Raw genomic sequence first — 25134 nt, 5'->3', positions numbered from 1 at the left:
AGCTGGACAACCTCATAAGCCCTACAGATTTTTCAGCATTCTTCCACAATCCCCTGCAGTGCCGCAAGATTCTGTGAATAGAATGCCAGACGTGCAGTGAAGACTGACACCGGTTAGAGTGCTGGGGGGAAAAGTTGTTATGTTCTGCAGTTGGTGGAGTGATGGCGCAGTGTCCGGTAGAATGCAATATTCTAGGTCCAAATGTTTTGCGCAATTGCTACGATGTTGGTGATCTGCGGGGGCGGGCGATTACCTCCTTGTCCCGTGAGCTGATGCTTACTTGCACACTCTCTAGTTTACTCAGCTGTTTTTCGTCTTTTCTGGGATTCGCACCTCTCGCAGGGCCGCTCATCGCACCTTCCTGCCAGATTCCAGCTGCTGACGAGGTGTCAGATCTACACAGCACAACAAGTAGCGCTGCTCCTGCGTACGGGAAGGGGGGGGGTCGTCATATCGGCCGTGTAACGCCAGCAGAGGACCCCTGTAGAACTACAAGTCCCAGCAAGAGACTGGCCAGCTGCATGTCTCCGCCCCTTTTCCCACGGATCTGCATTAGATGTTTAACCCCTGGTGTCCCGGGGAGGTTTATCCGCTGCCTCATTGATCTAGTGATTTGCTTAATCTGCTTAAACAAAGCGCGGTGCGACGGCTGAGCCCGGAGACACATGGCGATCACATCATGAGGTGCGCATGCCGCCGCTCGCCATAATCCTCTTAGGGCACAGATACAGATGAAAAAGTTATTACATTGTTGGCAGCCATGTTCGGGGGGGGGGGGGGGGGAGGGAGGGAGTCACTTCTACCACATTATCTGTGGTGTTACATGGGACTGCTGGTCACTTATACTACATTATCTGTGGTGTTACGTGGGACTGCAGGTCACATCTATATTATCTGTGGTGTTACATGGGACTGCAGGTCACATCTACATTATCTGTGGTGTTACATGGGACTGCAGGTCACATCTACTACATTATATGTGGTGTTACATGGGACTGCGGGGAAATCTGTTATCTGTGAGGTTACATGGGACTGCAGGGGACATCTACTACATTATCTATGGTGTTACATGGGACTGCAGGTGACATCTACTACATTATCTGTTGTGTTACATGGGACTGCAGGTGACATCTACATTATCTGTGGTGTTACATAGGACTGCAGGTCACTTCTACATTATCTGTTGTGTTACATGGGACTGCAGGTGACATCTACATTATCTATGGAGTTACATGGGACTGCAGGGAAATCTGTTATCTGTGAGGTTACATGGGACTGCAGGGGACATCTACATTATCTATGGTGTTACATGGGACTGCAGGTGACATCTACTACATTATCTGTTGTGTTACATGGGACTGCAGGTGACATCTACATTATCTGTGGTGTTACATAGGACTGCAGGTCACTTCTACATTATCTGTTGTGTTACATGGGACTGCAGGTGACATCTACCATATTATCGGTGGTGTTATGTGGGACTGCAGGTGACACCTACTATATTATGTGTGGCATTACATAGTCACATGACCAGTTCAGCACCGTCTACCTCTGTCTGTATCTCCCTGGCACTGTGATTGCTGCTCTGCAGGTTCATACATATTTAGAACCTCTCTGCTTCTTACTAGCAGCTACATTGCATCCACACAGGTCTCTTCTCCTTTACATGGGACTGCTGTTGCTCTGTCTGTGGTAGCATCTTGGCTCAGCGCTGTGATGAGGCCTCTGGTGTAGTTGTGATGATGGTGTTGTAGGTTCTTTTCTCTCTCTTCTTGCACTCAGTGGTTAACTTGACCACAAATATTCGGATTAACTCCTAACTAACCAGGAGAGTGCAGTCAATAGCTGGTTACATCCACCTTCCGCCCCCGCATGCCACAAAACCAGACTCCAAGCACCTCAAAAATGATGTTTGAAGAGACCTCTAGTCTTGGTTACATAAAGAGTTAATCCCTGCATTGTATCCTGGACTCAAGACTGATACACTGTGACAAAACAGGGGGGCGGTTTGTGCCTCTGCTGCTGCATCAGGTCTGCACTTGGCCAAGTGTTAGTGTTGGAGCTCTCAGCCCGGAGAAGCGCTGAGAGTTTGTTACAATGTCTCAGGTGTGTACACCGTATATATCTTCCATGCCGTAAAGTTGTGCGGCAGATTGTTGGTGGTCATTTTGTGGGCGTGGCCTGAATCTTGCGTAGTTTGTGACGCATTTAGAATGTCCGTGTGCCAAAATTAAAAATTTGGCGCAACTAAAAACAGTCGAGTTGGCAAATACATAATGCATAGTTCGACAGCATTGATAAATAAGAACCAATGTTTGCTGTTACCGTGGATCAGGACAGGATGGAGATGAGCGCTGCTGACAGAGCCATCTACACTGACACATTGTAACAGCACTCCTCTCCCTCCTGTTCTAAGGGTTTATCTTCACTGATACAAGGTTACAAACCCTCGGGACAGGAGAGACATGAGCTCTGCTCGAAGAGTCATCTTCACTGATTCATTATAACAAACCATCAGGACAGGAGAGAGAGGAGCACTGCTGACAGAGAGTTATCTAGACCGATACATTGTAACAAACCCTCAGGACAGAAGAGAGGAGCACTGCTGACAGAGAGTTATCTACACCGATACATTGTAACAAACCCTCAGGACAGAAGAGAGGAGTGCTGCTCACAGAGAGTTCTCTAGACCCATACATTGTAACAAACCCTCAGGACAGGAGAGAGGAGTGCTGCTCACAGAGAGTTCTCTAGACCCATACATTGTAACAAACCCTCAGGACAGGAGAGAGAGGAGCACTGCTGACAGAGAGTAATCTACACCGATACATTGTAACAAACCCTCAGGACAGGAGAGAGGAGTGCTGTTCATAGTTTTTACAGTATATCCGTGTAAATGACTATCGGGACAGGAGAGAGATTTGTGCCTTGACCACCTGCACTGATACATTGTAACACACCCCAGCTGTGAGCAGGATGAGGTCAGGATGTCTTTCAGCCCCTTAATGTAACAGTTTCTACTCTTTGACAACAAGCAGAGATCTTGGCAAAGTTGACAAACTGAGTTACAAACTTTAGCAGAAAGTTGTTGAACTTTTATTTCTACTTTTGGAAACTTTTTTTTGTTGCTGCTGTTTATCGTTAAGGTCCTGGTATAAAACCGCGGCCAGCGGTGGCACGCTAATCGACCCGTCGCTCGGACGCTGCCCCTCTCTTTCATTCATCAGATCTTATCTACTCCGAAAATTACATTTGCAGATGAAGGTTTTGCGTTTTTTTCCCGTGTCCCAGCGTTCGCCTAACCCAGATTCGGCGGCATTTTCCATGAATGGCGCTTCTTCCCTGGGGGCGGCCTCCAGCGGATAATGTTTTATAGGTGAAATTTCTCATTTCAGGAGCCAAGAAGAATGCGCTATTAGTTGATTATTCTCCTAACAAACAAGCCGTGTTCTGTCGCTACCTGCCTGGTCATTGTTCCTCGCCGCGTTCGCTTTGCAGTGGTATTTGGATGGATTCCTGCTCGCTTTAAGCACAAAAAGCCATTTCTGTTACAATGGACCCGAACGACACAATGACGGCATTAAGGATTTATGTGGAGGATTCATTATTTTCTCCTCTTTTGTTCCTTCCAGGATGTCTTCCAAGCGACCAGCCTCTCCGTATGGGGAAGCAGATGGAGAGGTAGCCATGGTGACGAGCCGGCAGAAAATGGAAGACGAGGAGAGTGGAGGCCTCGCAGCCTTTCACCTTCCGCTGCACGCCAGTTTCCCCAATAAGACTCAGTCTGAGGAGTTTCAGGCGGTTTCCCTCTTGACGCAAGACGCCTGCGACCACCGGAGTCCCACGTACCAACACAACTCAATGGTAGGTGGCGCCTCAAGTGGCTCTCAAACAACTTTCTATCCACTTTGACTGTAACTTTTTGGGGAAAAATGGCAAAAAAGCGTATCGTTTAACCCCCTCAGTGCAGCGGAACGGTCGCATCCGTGTTTGCGTATAGCGGTCCCTTTTAACCCCTAAGTGGCACAGCCTAGTTGGACCTAAGGATGGGACGATTTTTTCAAAAGCCATAATTTTGTTATTTTTCCGTCGTCGCGGCCGTGCGAGGGCTCGTTGTTTGCGCGGCGAGCTGAAGCTTTTATTGGTCCCGTGTTTAGGGAAAAATAAAACGAATTGTAGAACTTTTATTAGGCAGAGAAAGTGCAAGAATTCTGCCATCGGGTTGTTTTTGTTTTTTTTTTGATCGTGCAGCATAAATAATGTGATCCGTTTTCTCCTGCAGGGCGATACGATTCCGACAATACTAGGATTATATATTTTTTAGGTTGTTCCACTTTTGCACAATAAAAATGCTTTTTTTCTTTTTTTTTGCAACTTTATTTCTCTGTGGGCGGAGCTCCAGGAGGGCTCTGTGTTTTTGGCATGACAAGCTGTAGTTGTTATCGGCACCATTTTGGGATTCATATGGCTTTTTTGATCACTTTCACTGCGCTTTGTGTTAGAGACAAGATGCGCTGATACCAAACTTTTTATTAAACAAAAGTGGGAAAGTGTGCAGAAAAGTTTTCGTGTTTTTTATTTTGTTACATTTTTTATGTCCTTGTAGGGGGCTTGAATCTGCGATCTTATGATAATACATTGAAGTACTTCTTCATTAGTGCTAGGCCATGGTAGACCTGGGCGCTATTGTCTGGCATCTGGTTGCCATGACAACCCACTGGCTCGCTATGATTACATAGCATTGGGCCGATGATAGCTCTCCCTCTGTGAACCCTCTCCATGCTACTTTTAACAGCGGGGATCGGTGCGCTCGCTGTCGGTCACTGCGGATGGCACAGGCTCACACCATCCGTAGGATGTAAGTTTATGTCCTCTTATGGAAACTGCTTCTCACCCAGGATGTAAACTTACCTCAGGAAGGGGTTAACAGATCAGTGTGATCTCTAGTCAAACAGTTCTCCAGTGGTTGCAGAGGTGCAGATCTGTCCACAAGCGGAGAATCACAGCTCACGGAACTCAAATCGCGGCATGCCGCGATTCTCTGCGGTAAGCCTATCTGTCAGATAGGCTCACTAGCGATATTCCGCCTTGCCCGTGGACAGGGGGCCTTACACACCCTCCTGCCGTTTAGGAACCTTGGAAGGTTGGGTGACTACAGATGGGAGTGATCTTTTAAACGGACATCCATCGCTATGTGTAACCGTTCTGCTGTAATGGCGGCAGAGAGTCGCAGCTTTTGATGAGGGCCCTGGGGTTGGAAAAACGTCCTTTGCTAGTTGGTTCTAGGACTGTTATATTGAGATGTGGGAGGAGCTCTTTCTGAAGACTCCGCCCCCAAGGTGTCATCATAGACCCTGGTTTTGTTGCTGAGAGGTTTTAACCGTCAACGAACTGGAATCTGGTGGAAGCGATGAAGAGCGTCCTTAAATGGCGCTTCATGAAAACTTCTGTAACGTCTGTGAGAATTCGTGCATTGCTTTGCGCCAGTGTTTTGGCGTTGCTTTTGGCGCACACCGTATCTGTGTTTTAATTTGCGACTTTTCTCTCACTAATTTTGGAAACCAAACGGAGTTAACTGGGAGGGCAGCAAGTTTCTGACAGACTTCTCAGTACTGAAGGCAGAAAATGGCGCAAATTTATGTCTGTTCCTGGTGGGCACAGGCTCCATTTTTCGTTCTTGAAACGCTCCGAGATTTCACTCCTCTGAACTGCAGCTTAAGAAACACCGACGACTCCACATGTGTGTTTCAAGTCATCACCAATTTCAAGAGTTTCCATGCACTGGCAGCAAGCAGAGATCTTAACTCTGATGAAGAGTCGGTAGACAAAATCTAATAGAAAGTTTTAGAACTTTTCACTATAGGAGAATTAAACTTTATTTACCGCAGACGGGACGCTCGCCCATTAAGATGGAAATGATGCATTCTTGTTTGATAGTATCACGGCGCCATTTCTATAAGGCGACGGATGCAGACGTCCGGTGTCCCTGGGTGGAAGCAGCCGGAGGTGCACATGATAGGGTCTAGGTGGATGTAGCATGCAGCACTGAAGGAAGCTATGTACGGCAGGAGCTGTCCCGCTTCCGCAACATTTCGTATGAGTGTTGCCGAGGATTTCCTTCCGTCTTTACTTTCGCCACCGTTTCCTCGTACATGAGTGGATTGAATGATATTAAATAAAACCCATTTGTGCTATTAACTTAATTCTATCTTAAGGCGCCGCTCATTAATTGAGATTAAACCTGCAGCCACCAGTGACTTCCGTGTCGACTTCTGTGAAGAAGCCATTGTTGTCGGGTGAATGCAGCGGCCTCTTCTGTGCGCACATAAAATGTGATTACTTGCCGGAGCGGCGCTCTCCGTTCTCCAGCGTGGCGAATAGATTTGCAGGGATTGTGCTAATGCTGGCTTACACACCATATGTGCAGCGTGCAGCATAAATCCCTACATGGGATTTCACACATTTTATCTTCAAACTCATGTTTCCGAGAGAGATAGGCATGCTCGTTTACCGACCGCCGCGGATCATGAGGATACCACCGCTGCAGAGCTTGGGCTTCCTTAGCCTGTTACACTGTGTCAGGGAGTCATATCATACTCTTCCAGCACAATGCCACATGAAAGCTCCAAATATAATCCCGGGATTTCAGCTGATCTGTACGGATACAGGACGATGAGAAAACCAACTGCTCAGATATTAGCCTGTCAACCGCGATCTGCATCAAGACACTCGTTCTATAACTGTCATGGCGATTAACACAGCGCAAAAATCATACGGTTGTGTCAAGATTAAAGAACATCACAGGTTATAACAGCTAATAACTTGCCCAAAAGTTTAACAAAACTAGTCAAATACTGACTTTTATGTACAAGAATATAACTACTATAATACTGCCCCCTATGTACAAGAATATAACTACAAGAATACTGCCTCCTATATACAAGAATATAACTACTATAATACTGCCTCCTATATACAAGAACATAACAGCTATAATACTGCCTCCTATGTACTAGAATATAACTACTATAATACTACTCCCTATGTACAAGAATATAACTACTATAATACTGCCTGCTATGTACATGAATATAACTACCATAATACTGCCTCCTATGTACAAGAATATAACTACTATAATACTGCCCCCTATGTACAAGAATATAACTACTATAATACTGCCTGCTATGTACATGAATATAACTACCATAATACTGCCTCCTATGTACAAGAATATAACTACTATAATACTGCCCCCCTATGTACAAGAATATAACTACCATAATACTGCCTGCTATGTACATGAATATAACTACTATAATCCTGCCCCCTATGTACTAGAATATAACTACTATAATACTGCCTCCTATATACAAGAATATAACTACTATAATAATGCCCTCTATGTACAAGAATATGACTACTATAATACTGCCCCCTATGTACAAGATTATAGCTACTATAATACTGCTCCCTATGTACAAGAATATAACTACTATAATATTGCCTCCTATGTAAAAGAATATTACTACTATAATAATGCCCTCTATGTACAAGATTATAGCTACTATAATACTGCTCCCTATGTACAAGAATATAACTACTATAATACTGCCCCCTATGTACAAGAATATAACTACTATAATACTGCCCCCTATGTTCAAGAATATAACTAGTATAATACTGCCCCCTATGTACAAGAATATAACTACTATAATACTGCCCCCTATGTTCAAGAATATAACTAGTATAATACTGCCTCCTATGTACAAGAATATAACTACTATAATACTGCCCCCTATGTTCAAGAATATAACTAGTATAATACTGCCTCCTATGTACAAGATTCTAACTACTATAATACTGCTCCCTATGTACAAGAATGTAACTACTATAATACTGCCCCCTATGTTCAAGAATATAACTAGTATAATACTGCCTCCTATGTACAAGATTATAACTACTATAATACTGCTTTTTATATGCAAGAATATAACTACTATAATACTGCTCCCTATGTACAAGAATGTAACTACTATAATACTGCCCCCTATGTGCAAGAATGTAACTACTATAATACTGCTCCCTATATACAAGAAAATAACGACTATAATACTGCCCCCTATGTACAATAATATAACTACTATAATACTGCTCCTATGTACAAGAATATAACTACTGTAATAGTAACTTAATAGAGTCTCTTGTCATCTCGGCTCGCCGGCGCCCCCTTTGGGGACTTGCCACGATGACAGTGATTGTTTCTGAGATAATTGGATCTGGCTCTGGCTGCCAGTGTTCAGGATTTGGTACTCGGGAACAGATATGTTTAGTTCACAGATATGTGGGAGTTGTCGCCAACTGTTGCGGCGCTCTGGCAGGTAGCTCGGCAGTTTCCTGCTATTATCTTCCACAGAATGACGCTGAACAGCATCTTACAGACGGAATCTGCCGACTTTTATTAGTTACTTTTGCTTTTCTTTTTCTGAGCTTGTCTTTTAAGCCTCTAGTCACATGCAGAGCTGCATTCACAATTCTGCAGGCTGCTGCTATCTGTTGATATCCCATAATGCACTGCGACCTGGGATATTTATGCCTTCTGAAGCTATTTAGCCAGCAGAGTAATGTGAGGTTGATGTAGTAAGAGGAAAGCGGCAGAATTGTGAGTGCAGCTCTGGCTGTGACTGGAGAACGAGAGTGCAGGTTGTAGTGTGTATTCAAGAAGTAAAGCAAGGTGGTTACAGAGTTGTTTCCCTTTATTCAAGCACAGCTCCTATGATTCCCCCTCCCCCCCCCCGTACGCCGTATTCAGTGCCCCTGGGGCCCCATCTGAGACGCCAACTAGAGCGTCAGCCTCTTATTTCCCGAGGCTCGGTGTACCGTGTTCGAATCACTATAGCAGAGGCCCCTCGGAGCGCACGTAGATGTGGTCCGACTGCTCGCCACGTCCCAGCTTTCCTGACTCCTGAATGGCGCATTTGCCTCGAGTGTTTGCGTCCTAGTTGGCAGGATCGCCTTCAGTAGTCGGGAAAAGCTTGGTAGCGGCGGCACCGCGAGCTGCGACAGGAGAGGACGACTGAAGGATTCAGTGCGCGGCGGGGGCTGTGTGGAGGCGCCGCAGTGTCACCCGCTCTTTCATGTGTCGCATCATCGAGCGTCTCCGTTGTAAGGAATCCTCAGCAGGAAGTTTCTTCTCTTCGGATGATTCCGCCGCGGGTCATTGGCGATCACTGCATCCTTCGCTTACATTTCTTGCCCGGCTGCGCTCTTACTCCACTCGCCTCCAGCGCTCTTTTAATTTGGAAGAGCAAATGACTCCATGTTGGCGGCACGCGGGGTTACAGTCGCTGCGAAGGGAACGGACCAATGACTTCTCTCTTCTCTGGGAACTTCTAGAAAAAGTTTGCTGGAAACGTTCACCGCTGATTTCTGTACTGGGAATGTGCCGGGATAGTCGATGTTGTACATTTCCACGGGCCGCGATGTGAGTGCGAGGACTCGTCTCCCGTTTAACCCCTTCGTGACTGCAATGCACCTGTGTACTGACACTAATGGGATTTAAACCTGCGCATCTTTTCAAGGCGTGGCTTGGCAGACAACTGACAGCCCGGCTCCTGCTCTAACCGCCGGCGACAGAGAAACCTCAGATCCTGCCAGCTTAACCTCTTATATGCCACAACCATTAAAGATAACAGGGGGAGAGGCTCTTTTTGTTACCCATCGGCACCACACAGTGAAGTCGCGAGGTACCAATGGGTTCCTGTGGCAGCCAGAAGCCTGAAAAAGGCCATTTCTGCCATGTAGCTCAGCCTAGTAGGCCCCGCCTCTGGCGAGTCTGATAGGCTGCTGTCATAGGATTAGTGGAATGTAATACTTAAGTATTGCAGTGTACTATCTTAGTGATAGAAACGTCACCTCTAAAACAAAACATAGCGGCCAAAAAGTTCAATAAAGTTCACTTTAAAGTAAAAAATAAAAAATCCAGTTTTAAAAAAAGCATATTTCCCCACAAAAATACCAAAATAATTTCCACAAAATTTTAAAGTGGCAGCACGTGATCGGTGCCACCGCGGTCCATGAGAAGATTTGTTATTAATCTCACATGGTGAGTGCCTAAAAAATAATTTTATAATTGTGCCTATAAAAACTGCAGCTCTTCCTGCAAAAACCAACAGAGCGCCGCTGCGTGAAATAACGGCGTCTAGGTCGTAAAATGCGGCGATGCAGTTATTTGTTGTTCTTTAAAAACAGGTCGTTATGTGGGAAAACAAAAAAGTTTTATAAACCCGACATCGCAGGAATTGCGTCAATCCAAAGGAAGGTAGGTGACCGCCATGAAAGCAAACCCTCCCCCCCAAAATGGCGGAATTTCTGGGTGTTTTTCCATTACATGTCCGCCAGAGTGCGTCCGGTAACGTCTCCAATGCATTATATGTCCCCCAGAGCACGGGCGGTAGCTCCTCTAACTCCTTTTATGTCCTCCAGAGTGTGTCCGGTAACTCCTCCAACACATTATATGTACCCCAGAGTGCGTCCGGTAACGCCTCCAACGCATTATATGTCCCCCAGAGTGCGTCCGGTAACGTCTCCAACGCATTATATGTCTCCCATAGCACGTGCGGTAGCTCCTCCAATGCATTATTTGTCCCCCAGAGTGCGTCCGGTAACGCCTCCAAGGCATTATTTGTCCCCCAGAGTGCGTCCGGTAACGCCTCCAAGGCATTCTATGTCCCCCAGAGTGCGTCCGGTAACGCCTCCAAGGCATTATTTGTCCCCCAGAGTGCGTCCGGTAACGCCTCCAAGGCATTATTTGTCCCCCAGAGTGCGTCCGGTAACGCCTCCAAGGCATTATTTGTCCCCCAGAGTGCGTCCGGTAACGCCTCCAAGGCATTATTTGTCCCCCAGAGTGCGTCCGGTAACGCCTCCAAGGCATTATTTGTCCCCCAGAGTGCGTCCGGTAACGCCTCCAAGGCATTATTTGTCCCCCAGAGTGCGTCCGGTAACGCCTCCAAGGCATTATTTGTCCCCCAGAGTGCGTCCGGTAACGCCTCCAAGGCATGATTTGTCCCCCAGAGTGCGTCCGGTAACGCCTCCAAGGCATTATTTGTCCCCCAGAGTGCGTCCGGTAACGCCTCCAAGGCATTATTTGTCCCCCAGAGTGCGTCTGGTAACGCCTCCAAGGCATTATTTGTCCCCCAGAGTGCGTCCGGTAACGCCTCCAAGGCATTATTTGTCCCCCAGAGTGCGTCCGGTAACGCCTCCAAGGCATTATTTGTCCCCCAGAGTGCGTCCGGTAACGCCTCCAAGGCATTATTTGTCCCCCAGAGTGCGTCCGGTAACGCCTCCAAGGCATTATTTGTCCCCCAGAGTGCGTCCGGTAACGCCTCCAAGGCATTATTTGTCCCCCAGAGTGCGTCCGGTAACGCCTCCAAGGCATTATTTGTCCCCCAGAGTGCGTCCGGTAACGCCTCCAAGGCATTATTTGTCCCCCAGAGTGCGTCCGGTAACGCCTCCAAGGCATTATTTGTCCCCCAGAGTGCGTCCGGTAACGCCTCCAAGGCATTCTATGTCCCCCAGAGTGCGTCCGGCAACGCCTCCAAGGCATTCTATGTCCCCCAGAGTGCGTCCGGCAACGCCTCCAAGGCATTCTATGTCCCCCAGAGTGCGTCCGGCAACGCCTCCAAGGCATTCTATGTCCCCCAGAGTGCGTCCGGCAACGCCTCCAAGGCATTCTATGTCCCCCAGAGTGCGTCCGGCAACGCCTCCAAGGCATTCTATGTCCCCCAGAGTGCGTCCGGCAACGCCTCCAAGGCATTATATGTCCCCCAGAGTGCGTCCAGTAGCGCCTCCAACGCATTATATGTCCCCCAGAGTGCGTCCGGTAACGCCTCCAACACATTATATGTCAGCAGATTGCTTCCGGTAACGCCTCCATCGGATTTTATGTCCCCAGAGCGCGTCCGGTAACGTCTCCAACTCGATGCGTGGGGGGGTTCCTCCGACCAGTGAGGGTCAGCGGCCGCACAGACGGAGCAGGAAAACGGAATCTCAAATGCAGATGCAGCAGAGTTTGAAGTGCGTTAGTTTTTTAATGTCCGCGGACTGCGGTGCGCTTTGGATTTGCTCTTGTGGCGCAGCAGGTAGTTTAATGGACAAACTGTAAGAGGTGATGGAATATATTACAATACACGGGCTCGTTCACGGTAACGGCGGCGGTAACGGCGCTATTTCATCCGGGTAATGGCCAGAAGACAGACTCGGCTGTACTATAGTCAGTGGGGGCTCTCCGACGCCGGTGGGCTCTGTCATACGACAAGCAGGAATTAGTATTTTTTAATTCCCGGAATTGGCATTTTCAGCTCGCTCTCGGCGCAGTACGCAAATAGGCGATGGCATATATGGCACCAGGCGCTTCGCTATGAGCCTCCGGTGCTAGGCTCTTCCAGAATCCCGGGCGATGCAGCGCCATTTTTTATTGGGAGTGTGGATGGACCTATTAGAGTCCATGGGGTCCGTCCGACACACTTTGGTTTCGTCCTCGGACGGATCAGTTCTCTGCAGGGACTCTACTCCCCCACCTCCATGATGGAGCAGAAAAACAGACACTGAAATGCAAATGTGAACAGAAACAAACGTGTTTCTGTATTTAACTTTTTAAACCAGCAAAACGTAAAAGGCGTTAGTTCTGAGAGCGGCTCCTTCACGTCCGCAGCAGACGTCTCGCCCCGAGCCTTCCGTGCGGTTCTGTCTTAAAATCAAGGACATGTAGTCGAGGGCATGACAGCAGCAGGACGGACAACCGTTAGAGTCCATGTGGTCTGTCCAGCGCCGTTCCGTCCTCCATTTTCCTGCCCCCAAGATGGAGCAATAAAACAGACACGAAATGTGAACAGATCCTAAAGCGCGTTAGGTTTTCGTATCCGAGTGGACCGCAGTCCCTTTTCCTTTTGCCATTGTAGCGTTTTAGGCGGTGCTAGCAAAACGTTAAAACAAAAGAGTAGATGGGAATGGATTCCGCCGATAAAAGGATTAGAGGGTTGTGAAACGCGCGAGACCAACTTTATCCACTGCGTTTCCCGTCCCACCAAGTTCCAACCCGTCGGCCCATTATCGCCCGGCTCCACGCGGCTCTGCCTGGAAGAGGTTAAGGATAATCTTCGCGCAGAGATGATAAAGCCGCTGAAAACGATCAGACCCAGAAGTCGCCAAATCTCAGGAAATATGAAACGCGCGGAGCTTTATGCGGCGGCGCTGTCAAGTCAAACACGGCAGATTGAGAATTCCAAGCCGATATGGAAGCAAGAGATCAATGGATTATCTGAATACTAAACATCTTGTCGGAGGGAGGGCGGCCGGCGCGGACCGCGCTAATATTCCTATAGCTCGAGCGTCCGTGGAACGCGCCGCCCGCCTGACTGGCAGAGAACGGCAGATTTACATAAGAGAACTCAGGGGCTTTGTCATGGCAATTGTATAAAGTGATCTACAGTGGGGATGGAGTGGAGCGTGTCCCCGGGTGGAAGGCGGCTTACGGGCTCGCACCGCGCAGATTACTGCTTTATCTTGTCATACTAAATTAACGCGGCAGCGCACGACTAAACAGGGCTGACCTCTTCATCTGGAGAAATTGCAGCCCGGAGCAGACATGGTATTTAAGACTCTGCTGCTTCTTCCTCTGATTAATATGTATGTGGGTGATTACAGGCGCTCAGGGCGGCGAGCGCGGCCGCGGCATCCGAGGGGACGGCGACCGGATTATGGCATCTATACAGCCCGGTCTATACAGGCACGATGTAGCAGAGCTGAAGCTCTTCGATCATATAGTAGATGTCACATGCAGTCCCTTGTAACCCCACAGATCATATTGTAGATGTGACCCGCAGTCCTATGTAACCCCACAGATCATATAGTAGATGTGACCCGCAGTCCCACGTAACCCCACACATCATATAGTAGATGTCACACACAGTCCTATGTAACCCCACAGATTATATAGTAGATGTGACCCGCAGTCCCATGTAACCCCACACATCATATAGTAGATGTCACACGCAGTCCTATGTAACCCCACTGATCATAGAGTAGATATAACCGGCAGTCCCATGTAACAACGCAGCTCATATAGTAGATGTCACACTCAGTCCTATGTAACCCCTCTGATCAGAGTCGATGTCACACACAGTCCTATGTAACCCCGCAGATCATATAGTACATGTCACCCGCAGTCCTATGTAACCCCACAGATTATAGAGTCGATATATAACTCCTCCCCTTCCAGTGATCTCTGCACATATCACGGACTCCCAAAGAAGTCAATAGATGATGGTGACAGCTCACCCCCTCCACCTCCCCTGCACAGCGCTGCATTATGGAGCTCTTGGTGGTGTTAAACACTTGTCAGGTGTTGGCAGAGCTGTGAATGCAGCTTTGGATGTGACTAGAGTATGACGTCACTTCAGATCGCGTTGGACTGCGACGTTAACGCGTAACTCTCTAGAAGTCGCTCCCCGGACGCAACGCGGCGCTCCAGGTATCCGATTTTGATCAGTGACTCATTTGTATGAAGCCTTTGTCTTTAGCGCGTTCTGCAGTAAACTTGCGCTGTGTTAATTGAGATTCCGCCAGCATTGATCCTTTTGTGGGGCGAAGGCGCCGGCGTCTCCGGCTCCTCTATAAGTCGGACGCCGAACGGGCAGGAAATCTATGAAATTAATTAGGAGAGCCGGAGAGCGAGTCTTGTGCGCCGCTCGCCCGCTTTGTGCGCCGCTCTGTGTGTTACGAGAGTCTAAGTGCTCAATAGGAGCTTTTTAATTATGAGCTCCCTGTTTGATCTCGCTGCCGCTAATGAATGGATTGCTGGCGACTTTTGTGGAAGCATCTCCGTGTCGCGTGACTGGCGGTTACCTGCCCGCTAATTCTCCCCTCATTTACATGGAGCCATTCACGTCAATAACCGCGCTATTGTTCCCACACGCTAACGAGAGCGAAAAGCCTGAGGTTGGAGCGCACATCGGGCCTCTACTTGTGCGCACATCAGGGGCGCCAATGTTCAGCTTATTGATCCGGTAGAGACTGGGGGTCTCCACTATAGTTCCCTTCTAGGGGGCTTCATAGAGAAATTGGCTGCCATGTCTATTGGTGACAAGTTCACTTTAAGGGGCGGAGTGAAGAGATAGCCAATGAGAATGAAGCAATGGCGTTTAAAGGGGCACTCCACCTTACTGCCCTGAACCTTTGGGGAGTTGTATTTGCTGAAGTTCGATGGAGTTCCCCTTTAAAGGATGTTTCCACCCATGCGGTGCTTATACACTGCGGACCATGAGCCTTTGCTGCAGGGAGGGGTTATCAATGTAGGCGGGGCTGTGTCAATTCCTCTTCATTGATCTATTGTCCTCTGTTATCAGCCATTTCAAGTTTAGAAGAGGCTCACTCTAAAATAAGTGAATGCAGTCTGTTGCTCCCTGTTATCAGCCATTCCTGTTGCAGGATGGAGGAAGGTGACAGCAGGACAAAGACGCCTTGTATCCGCCGTCTGACCCCGTGAAACGCGTCGTTCCGTTTCCGATCAGTCGTGTCCCAGAGATGGCGAAGACGCTGCGTTCACGTAGAACCCGCCGGCAGTCATTCGCTCGTTACTTTGTAGCTGGGGGTTGCAACCCCCCTGCCTGGTCCTTGGCGAGCTCACCTGTATCCGGACCCCGCGCCTCCCCCCCCCCCCCCCTCGCACGCTGGCTGTCACTTCCAATTAGATGCGGCTAAGTGGCACAATTACAGGGTTGCCGTTTAAGACGCGGCCGATACGGGGGACACATGGTCTATTGTCAGCTGGCACGTTCGCAATCATTAATTTAATTTAGTTTTCAGAGATGAGCTGCCGGAATGGTGGCGATACGGCGAGGGGGGGATCCGAGTCCTGGAAGCGTTCCACGCTATTCATTGCGGAAACACCCAGCAAATCAGCCAGATGGAGCCGCTCTGAACCTTGGGTGATCTGTGCGCCATTCTCCATCCCCCCTTATAATCTCGCCTCCACCACACTGAATGCTATGGAAGAAACAAAACATGCGAACGCTCTGCCGCCATTTTATTTTGGCGAACGCTGGACGATTGTAACGAAATGTTTATTGGTCCCTTACAAGGGCGAATGATAAAATGCAACAAACATGGAGGTCATTTTGTGCAAAAAAAAACCAATGGCGCTGATGGGGCGTACGACAAGAATATTTTTCCACACGTTGCGCCGTGATTACGCCAAATGTGTTAAACGCGTGACGTAGGTTCCGCCACAACTGGTCATGCTCTACGCCCATAGCGATGGCTGACGTGGTGATGGGCGTGTCTAATCAAATCTGTTAACTACGGCCCATCTCTGTGACCGGCCGCCATGTTTGTGGGAGGGGCTTTGCAGACTTGTTGTCCTTCCAGTCGCTTTCCCTTTAAGTCCTAACGTCTTGTGTTTCTTCTTGACCCTCTAGGATATCGACGGCAATAAGGCGGTCTCTTCATTTGCCCCTCAAAACGCAGCTACCTCACCCCTGAAGGCAGATGAAGGTGGGCGGCAGAGCGGCGAATCTTTGTCGAACGCCGCTTTGGGGACCCCTGAAAGACGTAAAGGTAGCTTAGCCGACGTGGTGGACACACTGAAGCAGCGGAAAATGGAGGAGCTGATCAAGAGCGAACCGGAAGGTAAGACCAACATGGCGGACGCCTGGCGATTACCTTCTCTCCCATGATGCATCACATCCAGTAGGTCACATGACTGCGCCAGAGTCTCCCTGAGTCACTCGCACAGTTGACCCCGCAGATCCCTGATTGCATCGGGCGAGTTGAGTTCCCTTTGTGCCCTTCTATCTCGTGTTCGTTCACGTAGCCGCAGGTGCTTTATGCTAACGAGCCGCCATTGTGGGGAAGCTGAGCAAACAGCGCAGACGTCCCGCAGCCGCATTCTTGTCATACTTGTGATTTAATCCCCATTGTAGTGGAGCTGTGGGTCCTGGCATTGTGCGCGGAGGTCGCGGCGGAGCGCTCGCCCCGGCGCTGTGTACCTTCTTGTACACAATGCGCACTGTTGCAATACTTTGGCACTCGGGCCGCTGACAGCCGGCTGCATTGTCTCCCGCCACAAAGGGAGAACCGACCGGATTACATTTCTGTTTACTCTCCACATAAACATGGAGACATGGAAGGACTCGCTCTGCAGAAGGGGCGCGGCCATCGCACGGAAAATCTGCGCGAAACTGGGCCCTGCTGTATCCGTTCGCTTGTAGGTTCTGATACATGATCGATAACACTGACATCGGCCATCTTGGTTCTGGACTCGCCGCGTGTCCGTAAATATTTACCGCCACGGCTCATGGGCTCACGTTCATTCGCACAGTTATAAAATGTCTTATTTCTGGTCAGTAGCGATGGCGCAGTTTGTACGTAATGTTCACCAGATTTAACAATGTCATCTATACGTATGTAATTTTGGCGCAGGTGACAAATTAGACCACACCGCAAACGAGAAAAGTATCAAGCGCAATGAAAAAAAGTGGAGGTCTGTGTTATAAATGTGGCGGCCGTACTTACGAACTCCATCAGTACTGCGAAGTCGCCTCTTTTATGGTAACGGATCCACTTTCCGCCAGGAATAATGTAAGGAGTCGCCGGGCGGCGCGGCTCGGTGATACTTTGTAGCCAGTGCGAACGTTTCCTTGTTTCTGGTCTGTAACAATGGCGCAATTTGTACATTATGCTCATCAGAAGTCCTTTGTGTGATTTTGCCGAAGTCCTGTGATTTAGGCCACGCCCCTCGCGTGAAAAATATGGAGGATGATTTGTTATAAACATGGCAGCCAAGCGTGCCAACTCCATATCGTCCATTACTGCGAAGTCTCCTCCTTTACGGTAATATGCCAAGAAATATATACTTAGTAGCCGCAGCGAAAGTTTCCTTCCTGCGCGGCTTCAGTTTACGGAATGGACATAAGTAGTTTAGACCGCGACTCTGTTGCTGACAAATGTCAAGGGCGCCAGTGTTACCGAGAGCCGTGGAACGGCGGAGGCGAGAGAAACGCTGTGATTTCTGGATGCGGCGTTGGCGCCGATTCCGCAGACCCCATTAGCGCAGGTCAGATGGAAGCATTAAAACGAATCCCAAGCCGGCGCATTATCTCCTCCGCTTATGAAAATGTACAAACAAAAGATCCGCGACGCTTTGAAAAATAAGAATGAGGGGGGAAAAAAAGCTGCGTCCAACGTGAGACTTCACTCGCCGCTCGCCATTGTTCTATTGTCTTCCGTAGGCCATTAAAATGAACAGCGGGTTGTGCTGCAAATTTCATTAAGCCTTTGTGGGGTCATTATGCCGGAGCCATATTCATGGCGCCCCCCTCGTCTCCTGCAAATCAGCGCTAAAAGTGAGGAGATATGAAAGGGGGTCAGAGGGCCACGCGGGCCGGCCGTTCGGAAGGGAGGGGGCGCCTAGTGCTATCTCTGTGTTTCTTTTGCTCTCTGATGTCAGCCAGCACGCTCCTCTGCCAAGATATTCATCTCCATCTATACGGCTCATTCGTTCAGCGCCAGCTTGTACATCGTGTAAATACCACGCAGGCGCTCCGATCTCAGATTCCACGTCCTTCTGGCTTATCTGCTGCCCAGTGGAAGCTGTGGCGTACAAGATGGTGGGGACTAACCGGTCTATAGAGAGGAACTAATCACCCTGACATGACTGATAACAGGGAGTAATAGACTGCACTCAACTCTCCTATAGTCCTCTCCGCCAGCCTGACATGGCTGATAACAGGGAGTGATAGACTGTACTCACCTGTCCTATAGTCCCCTCCTGCAGCCTGGCATGGCTGATAACAGGGAGCAGTAGACTGTATTTGACTTTGATGTTCTCGCCCCGCACTCCCTACGACTGTCCCGCCGCTTCCGTACCTGCTCTCTTACCCCGGGAAGCTGAAGCGCCGCCGTCCTGACAAGTAGATCCACCGGCCTGTAATTTGTGTAATTGCGCCGGCGCTCGGTGTAGTCCGGCCGATCTCCCACAACTCTCCTGTAATCAGCCCCCGAGGACATCGCTCTAATGATACCCCCTTCCCGCTCCGCTACCTTCACCGTTTTGGGGGAGGTTTGTGCCTGATTAAGTTGCCAGTTTTCTGATAACATAATTAATGTGCTGAGTATTTAGACGTCCTCCATCGTCTGACAGAGTGCGAGTCCTCGCTGCCCGGGGCGCCAAATACAATCACAGTTAACAAGCCAATGAACCCAGGAAGCCAGCGCCATTGTCTGCTTCATGTAATGTCCTGCATGAGGGCGACATCACAACCCCCTTTGTATGGACTGAGGACAGCTAGGCCAAGGTGACACTTATGCCCGTGCTGATGCCATGGCAGGAGTGACCTACAGCTACAGAGCTGCACTCAGTATTCTGCTGGAGTCACTGTGTACATACATTACTTATCCTGTACTGATCCTGAGTTACATCCTGTATTATTCTCCAGAGCTGCACTCACTATTCTGCAGGTGGAGTCACTGTGTACATACATTACTTATCATGTACTTATCCGGAGTTACATCCTGTATTATTCTCCAGAGCTGCACTCACTATTCTGCTGGTGGAGTCACTGTATACATACATTACTTATCATGTACTTATCCGGAGTTACATCCTGTATGGTTCTCCAGAGCTGCACTCGCTATTCTGCTGGTGAAGTCACTGTGTACATGCATTACTTATCCTGTACTGATCCTGAGTTACATCCTGTATTATACTCCAGAGCTGCACTCACTATTCTGCTGGTGGAGTCACTGTGGGAGGTGATGACTCTTCCCCTTTTATTTTATTACATGACACCCTGGAGGAGATCTCTGTGTTGTGATGACTCCTAGGATCCACTGATGGATGATGGATAGAAGGTGACCCATCCCTGGTGGGTCGGTGCGGTCGGGTTACCGAGTACCTGGTGGGTCGGTGCGGTCGGATTCCAGATTCCCTAGGCGTTGCAGCCTGAGATAACCACAGAAGTGCGAATGCAGCTCTGGATGTGACTAGAGTATACAATACAAAGAAGCTGAGGTTCAGGTTGAGATCACTTTAGAATATACATGGCACGGTGCTGGGTATGAATGTGGACATGCTGGCCTGATGCCACTGGCATGGAGGGCAGCTCTGTGCCAGGTCCTTCCAGCATGCGTGGCACACGTGTGTAGGATTGGAGAGGCCACCACCTGCTCCGGAGCCTCTTGTTCGCGGCCCGACCCTCCGTGAATAATAAGTATCCAATCTCAGTGCCCGCTGTAGTGTTTCTTGGAGGACTGTTGTGGTACCCCTGAGGCGCCCGTCATGACCGCGCATATTAAAATGACTCAGGCCGGTGTGACTGTGTGATCGGCGCTGCCAAGTGCTGATCACGCATCTTCTCTTGGGTGGGTTCTAGTGGGCGCTTGGCCTGGTTTAATAGGATCTGCCGGTGGAGTAGGCACGACCTGCATGAGTGGCAGTCAAGAGCTCACTTGAAAGTTCCCTGCACCACCTGCGCCCTCAGTGTCAGGACCTGTGCGTGCAAGGAAGGGTGAATGTGGCACAGTAGACGGGCACCGGCCCTGGCACTCATATTTGGGATGGTCCTTGCTGGTTGTTCCGGTCGTTCTGTGTGCCAGCTACTAAAACTAATGAGGGGAAAGATTTCAGGACGCTTCCTGGCGGAGATGGAAATTCTTTATGTGGGTGAAGCTGGGCAGGAAGTGTGTGACGCCCTGTGCCCAAACCAAGGAGCCGCGCCGGCAGAACACCAACATCCAGAGACCTAGGAATCACAGGGAGCATGCCAACCCATGTGCAAGTGATTATGGTCTATTACTCCCTGTTATCAGCCAGTGCAGGCTGAAGAGAGGATGATTGTAAACACCTGTCTTGCAATCTATTACTCTGTTATCAGCTGCTCCTCTTATTACACTCCAGGACTGTTATAACATCCATAGACATCATATAAGTGACTGATATCAGCCGTTCCTCTTATAACGCTCCAGGACTGATATACCATCCATAGACATCGTATAAGTGACTGATATCAGCCGCTTGTCTTATAACTCTCCAGGACTGATTTAAACACCAGAGATATCACATATGTGACTGAATGGTGGCCATTAGGTGTATTGCACGACTCCTGTTTTCACGGACTGAGAATTCGCTCGCTATTCGCTTAGTTTCAGTGAGCCAAAACTAAGCGGGCAGCAGTTACTGACAAGTTTTCGCTCCGTGCAGTCGGTGGCTGCGGGTACATGGGACAACGGTCACCGAAAATTGTTGTTTCATGTGATTTATTCGTGCGATGATCGCCTCGTGTAAAGGTGCCTAAGTGTGGGTCTTGTGACCTGCCTAAGTTTGTGCGCTCTGGTGTGCTACAGACTGAGTGTGGGGTGGAGGTGAGATGGAAAGAAAGGGACTCTGTGAGCAAATAGACCTTTCATCATCGGCTTTGTGCGCGCTGTTTACCCTGCGCTATTTCTGGACAATAGGTATTGTGCGGCGGCTCTGACGGGTGGCGGCTTCTTCCCGGCTTACGTCCCTTTTGTTTCTCTCTATAAAGTTTGCTGTGTCTTTTTAGGTATCTGACACGATATCTGAGCTATGTGGAGAGCGCCACCGCCAAAAGAGGTTCCACAGAGAATTACCTGATGTTATGTGTTATGACACAACTAAAGTCCCAACCCACAAGATTCAGGCCCAGGAGTAAACAGGGAATGACTCCAACCTCTTTCCCACGCAATTCAGGCCCAGGAGTGAACAGGCACACGATTCGGGCCCAGGAGTGAACAGGCACACGATTCGGGCCCAGGAGTGAACAGGCACACGATTCGGGCCCAGGAGTGAACAGGCACACGATTCGGGCCCAGGAGTGAACAGGCACACGATTCGGGCCCAGGAGTGAACAGGGAATGACTCCAACCTCTTTCCCACGCAATTCAGGCCCAGGAGTGAACAGGCACACGATTCGGGCCCAGGAGGGAACAGGCACACGATTCGGGCCCAGGAGGGAACAGGCACGCGATTCGGGCCCAGGAGGGAACAGGCACGCGATTCGGGCCCAGGAGGGAACAGGCACGCGATTCGGGCCCAGGAGGGAACAGGCACGCGATTCGGGCCCAGGAGGGAACAGGCACGCGATTCGGGCCCAGGAGGGAACAGGCACGCGATTCGGGCCCAGGAGGGAACAGGCACGCGATTCGGGCCCAGGAGGGAACAGGCACGCGATTCGGGCCCAGGAGGGAACAGGCACGCGATTCGGGCCCAGGAGGGAACAGGCACGCGATTCGGGCCCAGGAGGGAACAGGCACGCGATTCGGGCCCAGGAGGGAACAGGCACGCGATTCGGGCCCAGGAGGGAACAGGCACACGATTCGGGCCCAGGAGGGAACAGGCACACGATTCGGGCCCTGGAGGGAACAGGCACACGATTCGGGCCCTGGAGGGATTAGGCACACGACTCTAACCTCATGATTTAGGCCCAGCAGTGAACAGGCACATGACAAGGCATGAAATCATTGTTGGCTCGTTCACTAATTGTTTGGTTTAAACAGCGCTCATTCTCAACCGCGTATCTGCAGCAACGTTCTGTATAGAGAATAAATGAATGATTTTGCTACATGTTTAAACTGAATGCGAGCGATGAAACAGTCACATTATCTGTGGTGTTACATAGGACTGCTGGTCACATCTACTATATCTGTGGAGTTACATGGGACTGCAGGTGGCATCTACTATATTATCTCTGGGGTTACATGGGACTGCAGGTGACATCTACTACATTCTCTGTGGGGTTACATGGGACTGCAGGTGACATCTACTACATTATCTGTGGGGTTACATGGGACTGCAGGTGACATCTACTACATTATCTGAGGTTACATGGGACTGCAGGTGACATCTACTACATTATCTGTGGGTTACATGGGACTATAGGTGACATCTACTACATGATTGTTGGTGTTACATGGGACTGCAGCTGACATCTACTACATTATCTGAGGTGTTACATGGGATTGCAGGTGACATCTACTACATGATTGTTGGTGTTATATGGGACTGCAGGCGACATCTACCTTATTATGTGTGGTGTTACATGGGACTGCAGGTGACATCTACTACATTATCTGTGGTGTTACATGGGAGTGCAGGTGACATCTACTACATGATCGTTGGTGTTACATGGGACTGCAGGTGACATCTACCTTATGATGTGTGGGGTTACATGGGACTGCAGTTGACATCTACTAAATTATCTGTGGTGTTACATGGGACTGCAGGTGACATCTACTACATTATCTGTGGGTTACATGGGACTATGGGTGACATCTACTACATTATCTGCGGTGTTACATGGAAGTGTGGGTGACATCTAGTACATGATCGTTGGTGTTACATGGGACTGCAGCTGACATCTACTACATTATCTGTGGTGTTACAGGGGACTGCAGGTGACATCTACTACATGATCGTTGGTGTTACATGGGACTGCAGGTGACATCTACCTTATTATGTGTGGGGTTACATGGGACTGCAGGTGACATCTACCTTATTATCTGTGGGGTTACATGGGACTGCAGGTGACATCTACCTTATTATCTGTGGGGTTACATGGGACTGCAGGTGACATCTACTAAATTATCTGTGGGGTTACATGGGACTGCAGGTGACATCTACATCATTTGCCCATTATGCTAGGACTACACCTCTAGCTCTGCCCTGTGGGTCCCTCCTCTGTAGAGCGGACAGCTCCGCCGTGGCCCCCATTGATGCTGCCTTGTTATTGAGGTCACCGTCTTCATCTGCTGCAGCTTACATGGATTTGCCCGACATCGCCCGGTCACCCTGAGATCATTAGTCTCTGTTAACCCCCTGCTGTCTCTGATCCCGCTCTGTCACGCTGCTGCCAAGACTTCATCTTCTGCATTAAGCTTCCCCTGCGCGGTGCCAGGATGTAGGAGCGCCCTGAATGTTCCCGCAGGGATACATTGTAACAAGCCCATCAGCTGGGACAAGTATCTGTTTTCTGAAGGGACTTTAGATGAAATGATTTTCATTAAAAAAAAAATTGTTCAAACGAGCAAAAGTGAATGAAAATCATTCGGCTAAACACGACCCAACGACTGATGACACGCCATAATTGTGCTTTTTGCTCGTGCATTTTCTGCAGGCATAAAAATCCTCGTTCAGTTGCCCTCGTTACCTAATACAGCGAATGCGAAAGGCGGAACCAGCCGACATATCTGTCTGTATAAACCGCCTGGACGAGCGAACGGTGATGTCACTTGCACGTTCGCTTGTGCCAATGATAAATTCACTAAAAGGACCCTCAGCTTGACAGCAAGAAGTGGTCTTGAAAACAGGGAGGAATTGAAGCGGCAAGTGTATTGGAGAGTTGTAGAGAGGACGCCGGCCCTTTAACAGTCTGGGATCTGCAAGAATGAGGATCTCTCCGGATCTCCCTTGCCTTTATGGAGCTGCAGAAGTTTCTGTGGTCCTAATGGACTTGGCCGGTCGGCAGGAAAATCCTTCAGTTGGTTAATGGCGTCGGCTCCACGGCGGCAGTAAAGATTGTGACATTCTCTGCGAGGACTCGTAAGCGATATCCCCCATTATGTCACTAATATCCCCGGCGCACCGCTGCTCTGCCGCTAATTAGAGCCGCCCGTGCAGTCGTTGCTCCGCTCTGCCTGGAAAGTCCCTGCGCGGCCGACCCCGGATAATGATTCTCCAGGAGGAAATCTGTGGGGCTGTGAAATAAATCTTTATTAAAGTTCCCACGTTAGTGACTCGCAGCCGACCGGGGTCGTTACCGGCGGATTGGGGGCTGTTATACCTCGGGGTGCAAGAGGTGACGGCTCCTCGCATCTGTCACGTCAGTATCATGGAGCCCGGGGCTCACAATACTGTGGGATAGCGGAGAACCTCAGGAGATATGTGACAAACTGCGGCAACCCTGGTGGGCAGCGTAATACCGCCATTACTGGTTTGCACTGAGGTCCGGCACGTTGGGGGACGTGCTGCAGTATCAGGGTTGCTTCAAGCACTACATCCATATGACACGTCCCCCTCACAACTGGCCGTCGCCTGCTTACAGTTCTAGAAGAACATTCCTT

At 49.4% G+C, this 25134-nt stretch overlaps 1 protein-coding gene across 5 annotated transcripts in view; it reads left to right on the top strand.

Moving 5' to 3' along the window:
* The window catches only part of SOX5 (SRY-box transcription factor 5), a 178080-nt gene that overhangs the window by 36302 nt on the left and 116644 nt on the right, over positions 1-25134 (top strand). For 4 of the 5 annotated variants that reach the window (XM_066590774.1, XM_066590773.1, XM_066590772.1 and 1 more), the window contains 2 exons: positions 3633-3864; positions 16476-16686. In XM_066590774.1, coding sequence (XP_066446871.1) covers positions 3634-3864; positions 16476-16686 — 442 coding nt within the window. In that variant the 5' untranslated portion in view covers position 3633. The remainder of the gene's footprint in view (positions 1-3632; positions 3865-16475; positions 16687-25134) is intronic. The other variant, XM_066590777.1, reaches the window with a different exon arrangement.

The sequence above is a fragment of the Eleutherodactylus coqui genome, chromosome 2 (assembly GCF_035609145.1).
Source record: "Eleutherodactylus coqui strain aEleCoq1 chromosome 2, aEleCoq1.hap1, whole genome shotgun sequence".
Taxonomy (NCBI): Eukaryota; Metazoa; Chordata; class Amphibia; order Anura; family Eleutherodactylidae; genus Eleutherodactylus; species Eleutherodactylus coqui.
Note: the sequence above shows the minus strand (reverse complement) of the source record. Positions and strands in the feature narration are given on the sequence as shown.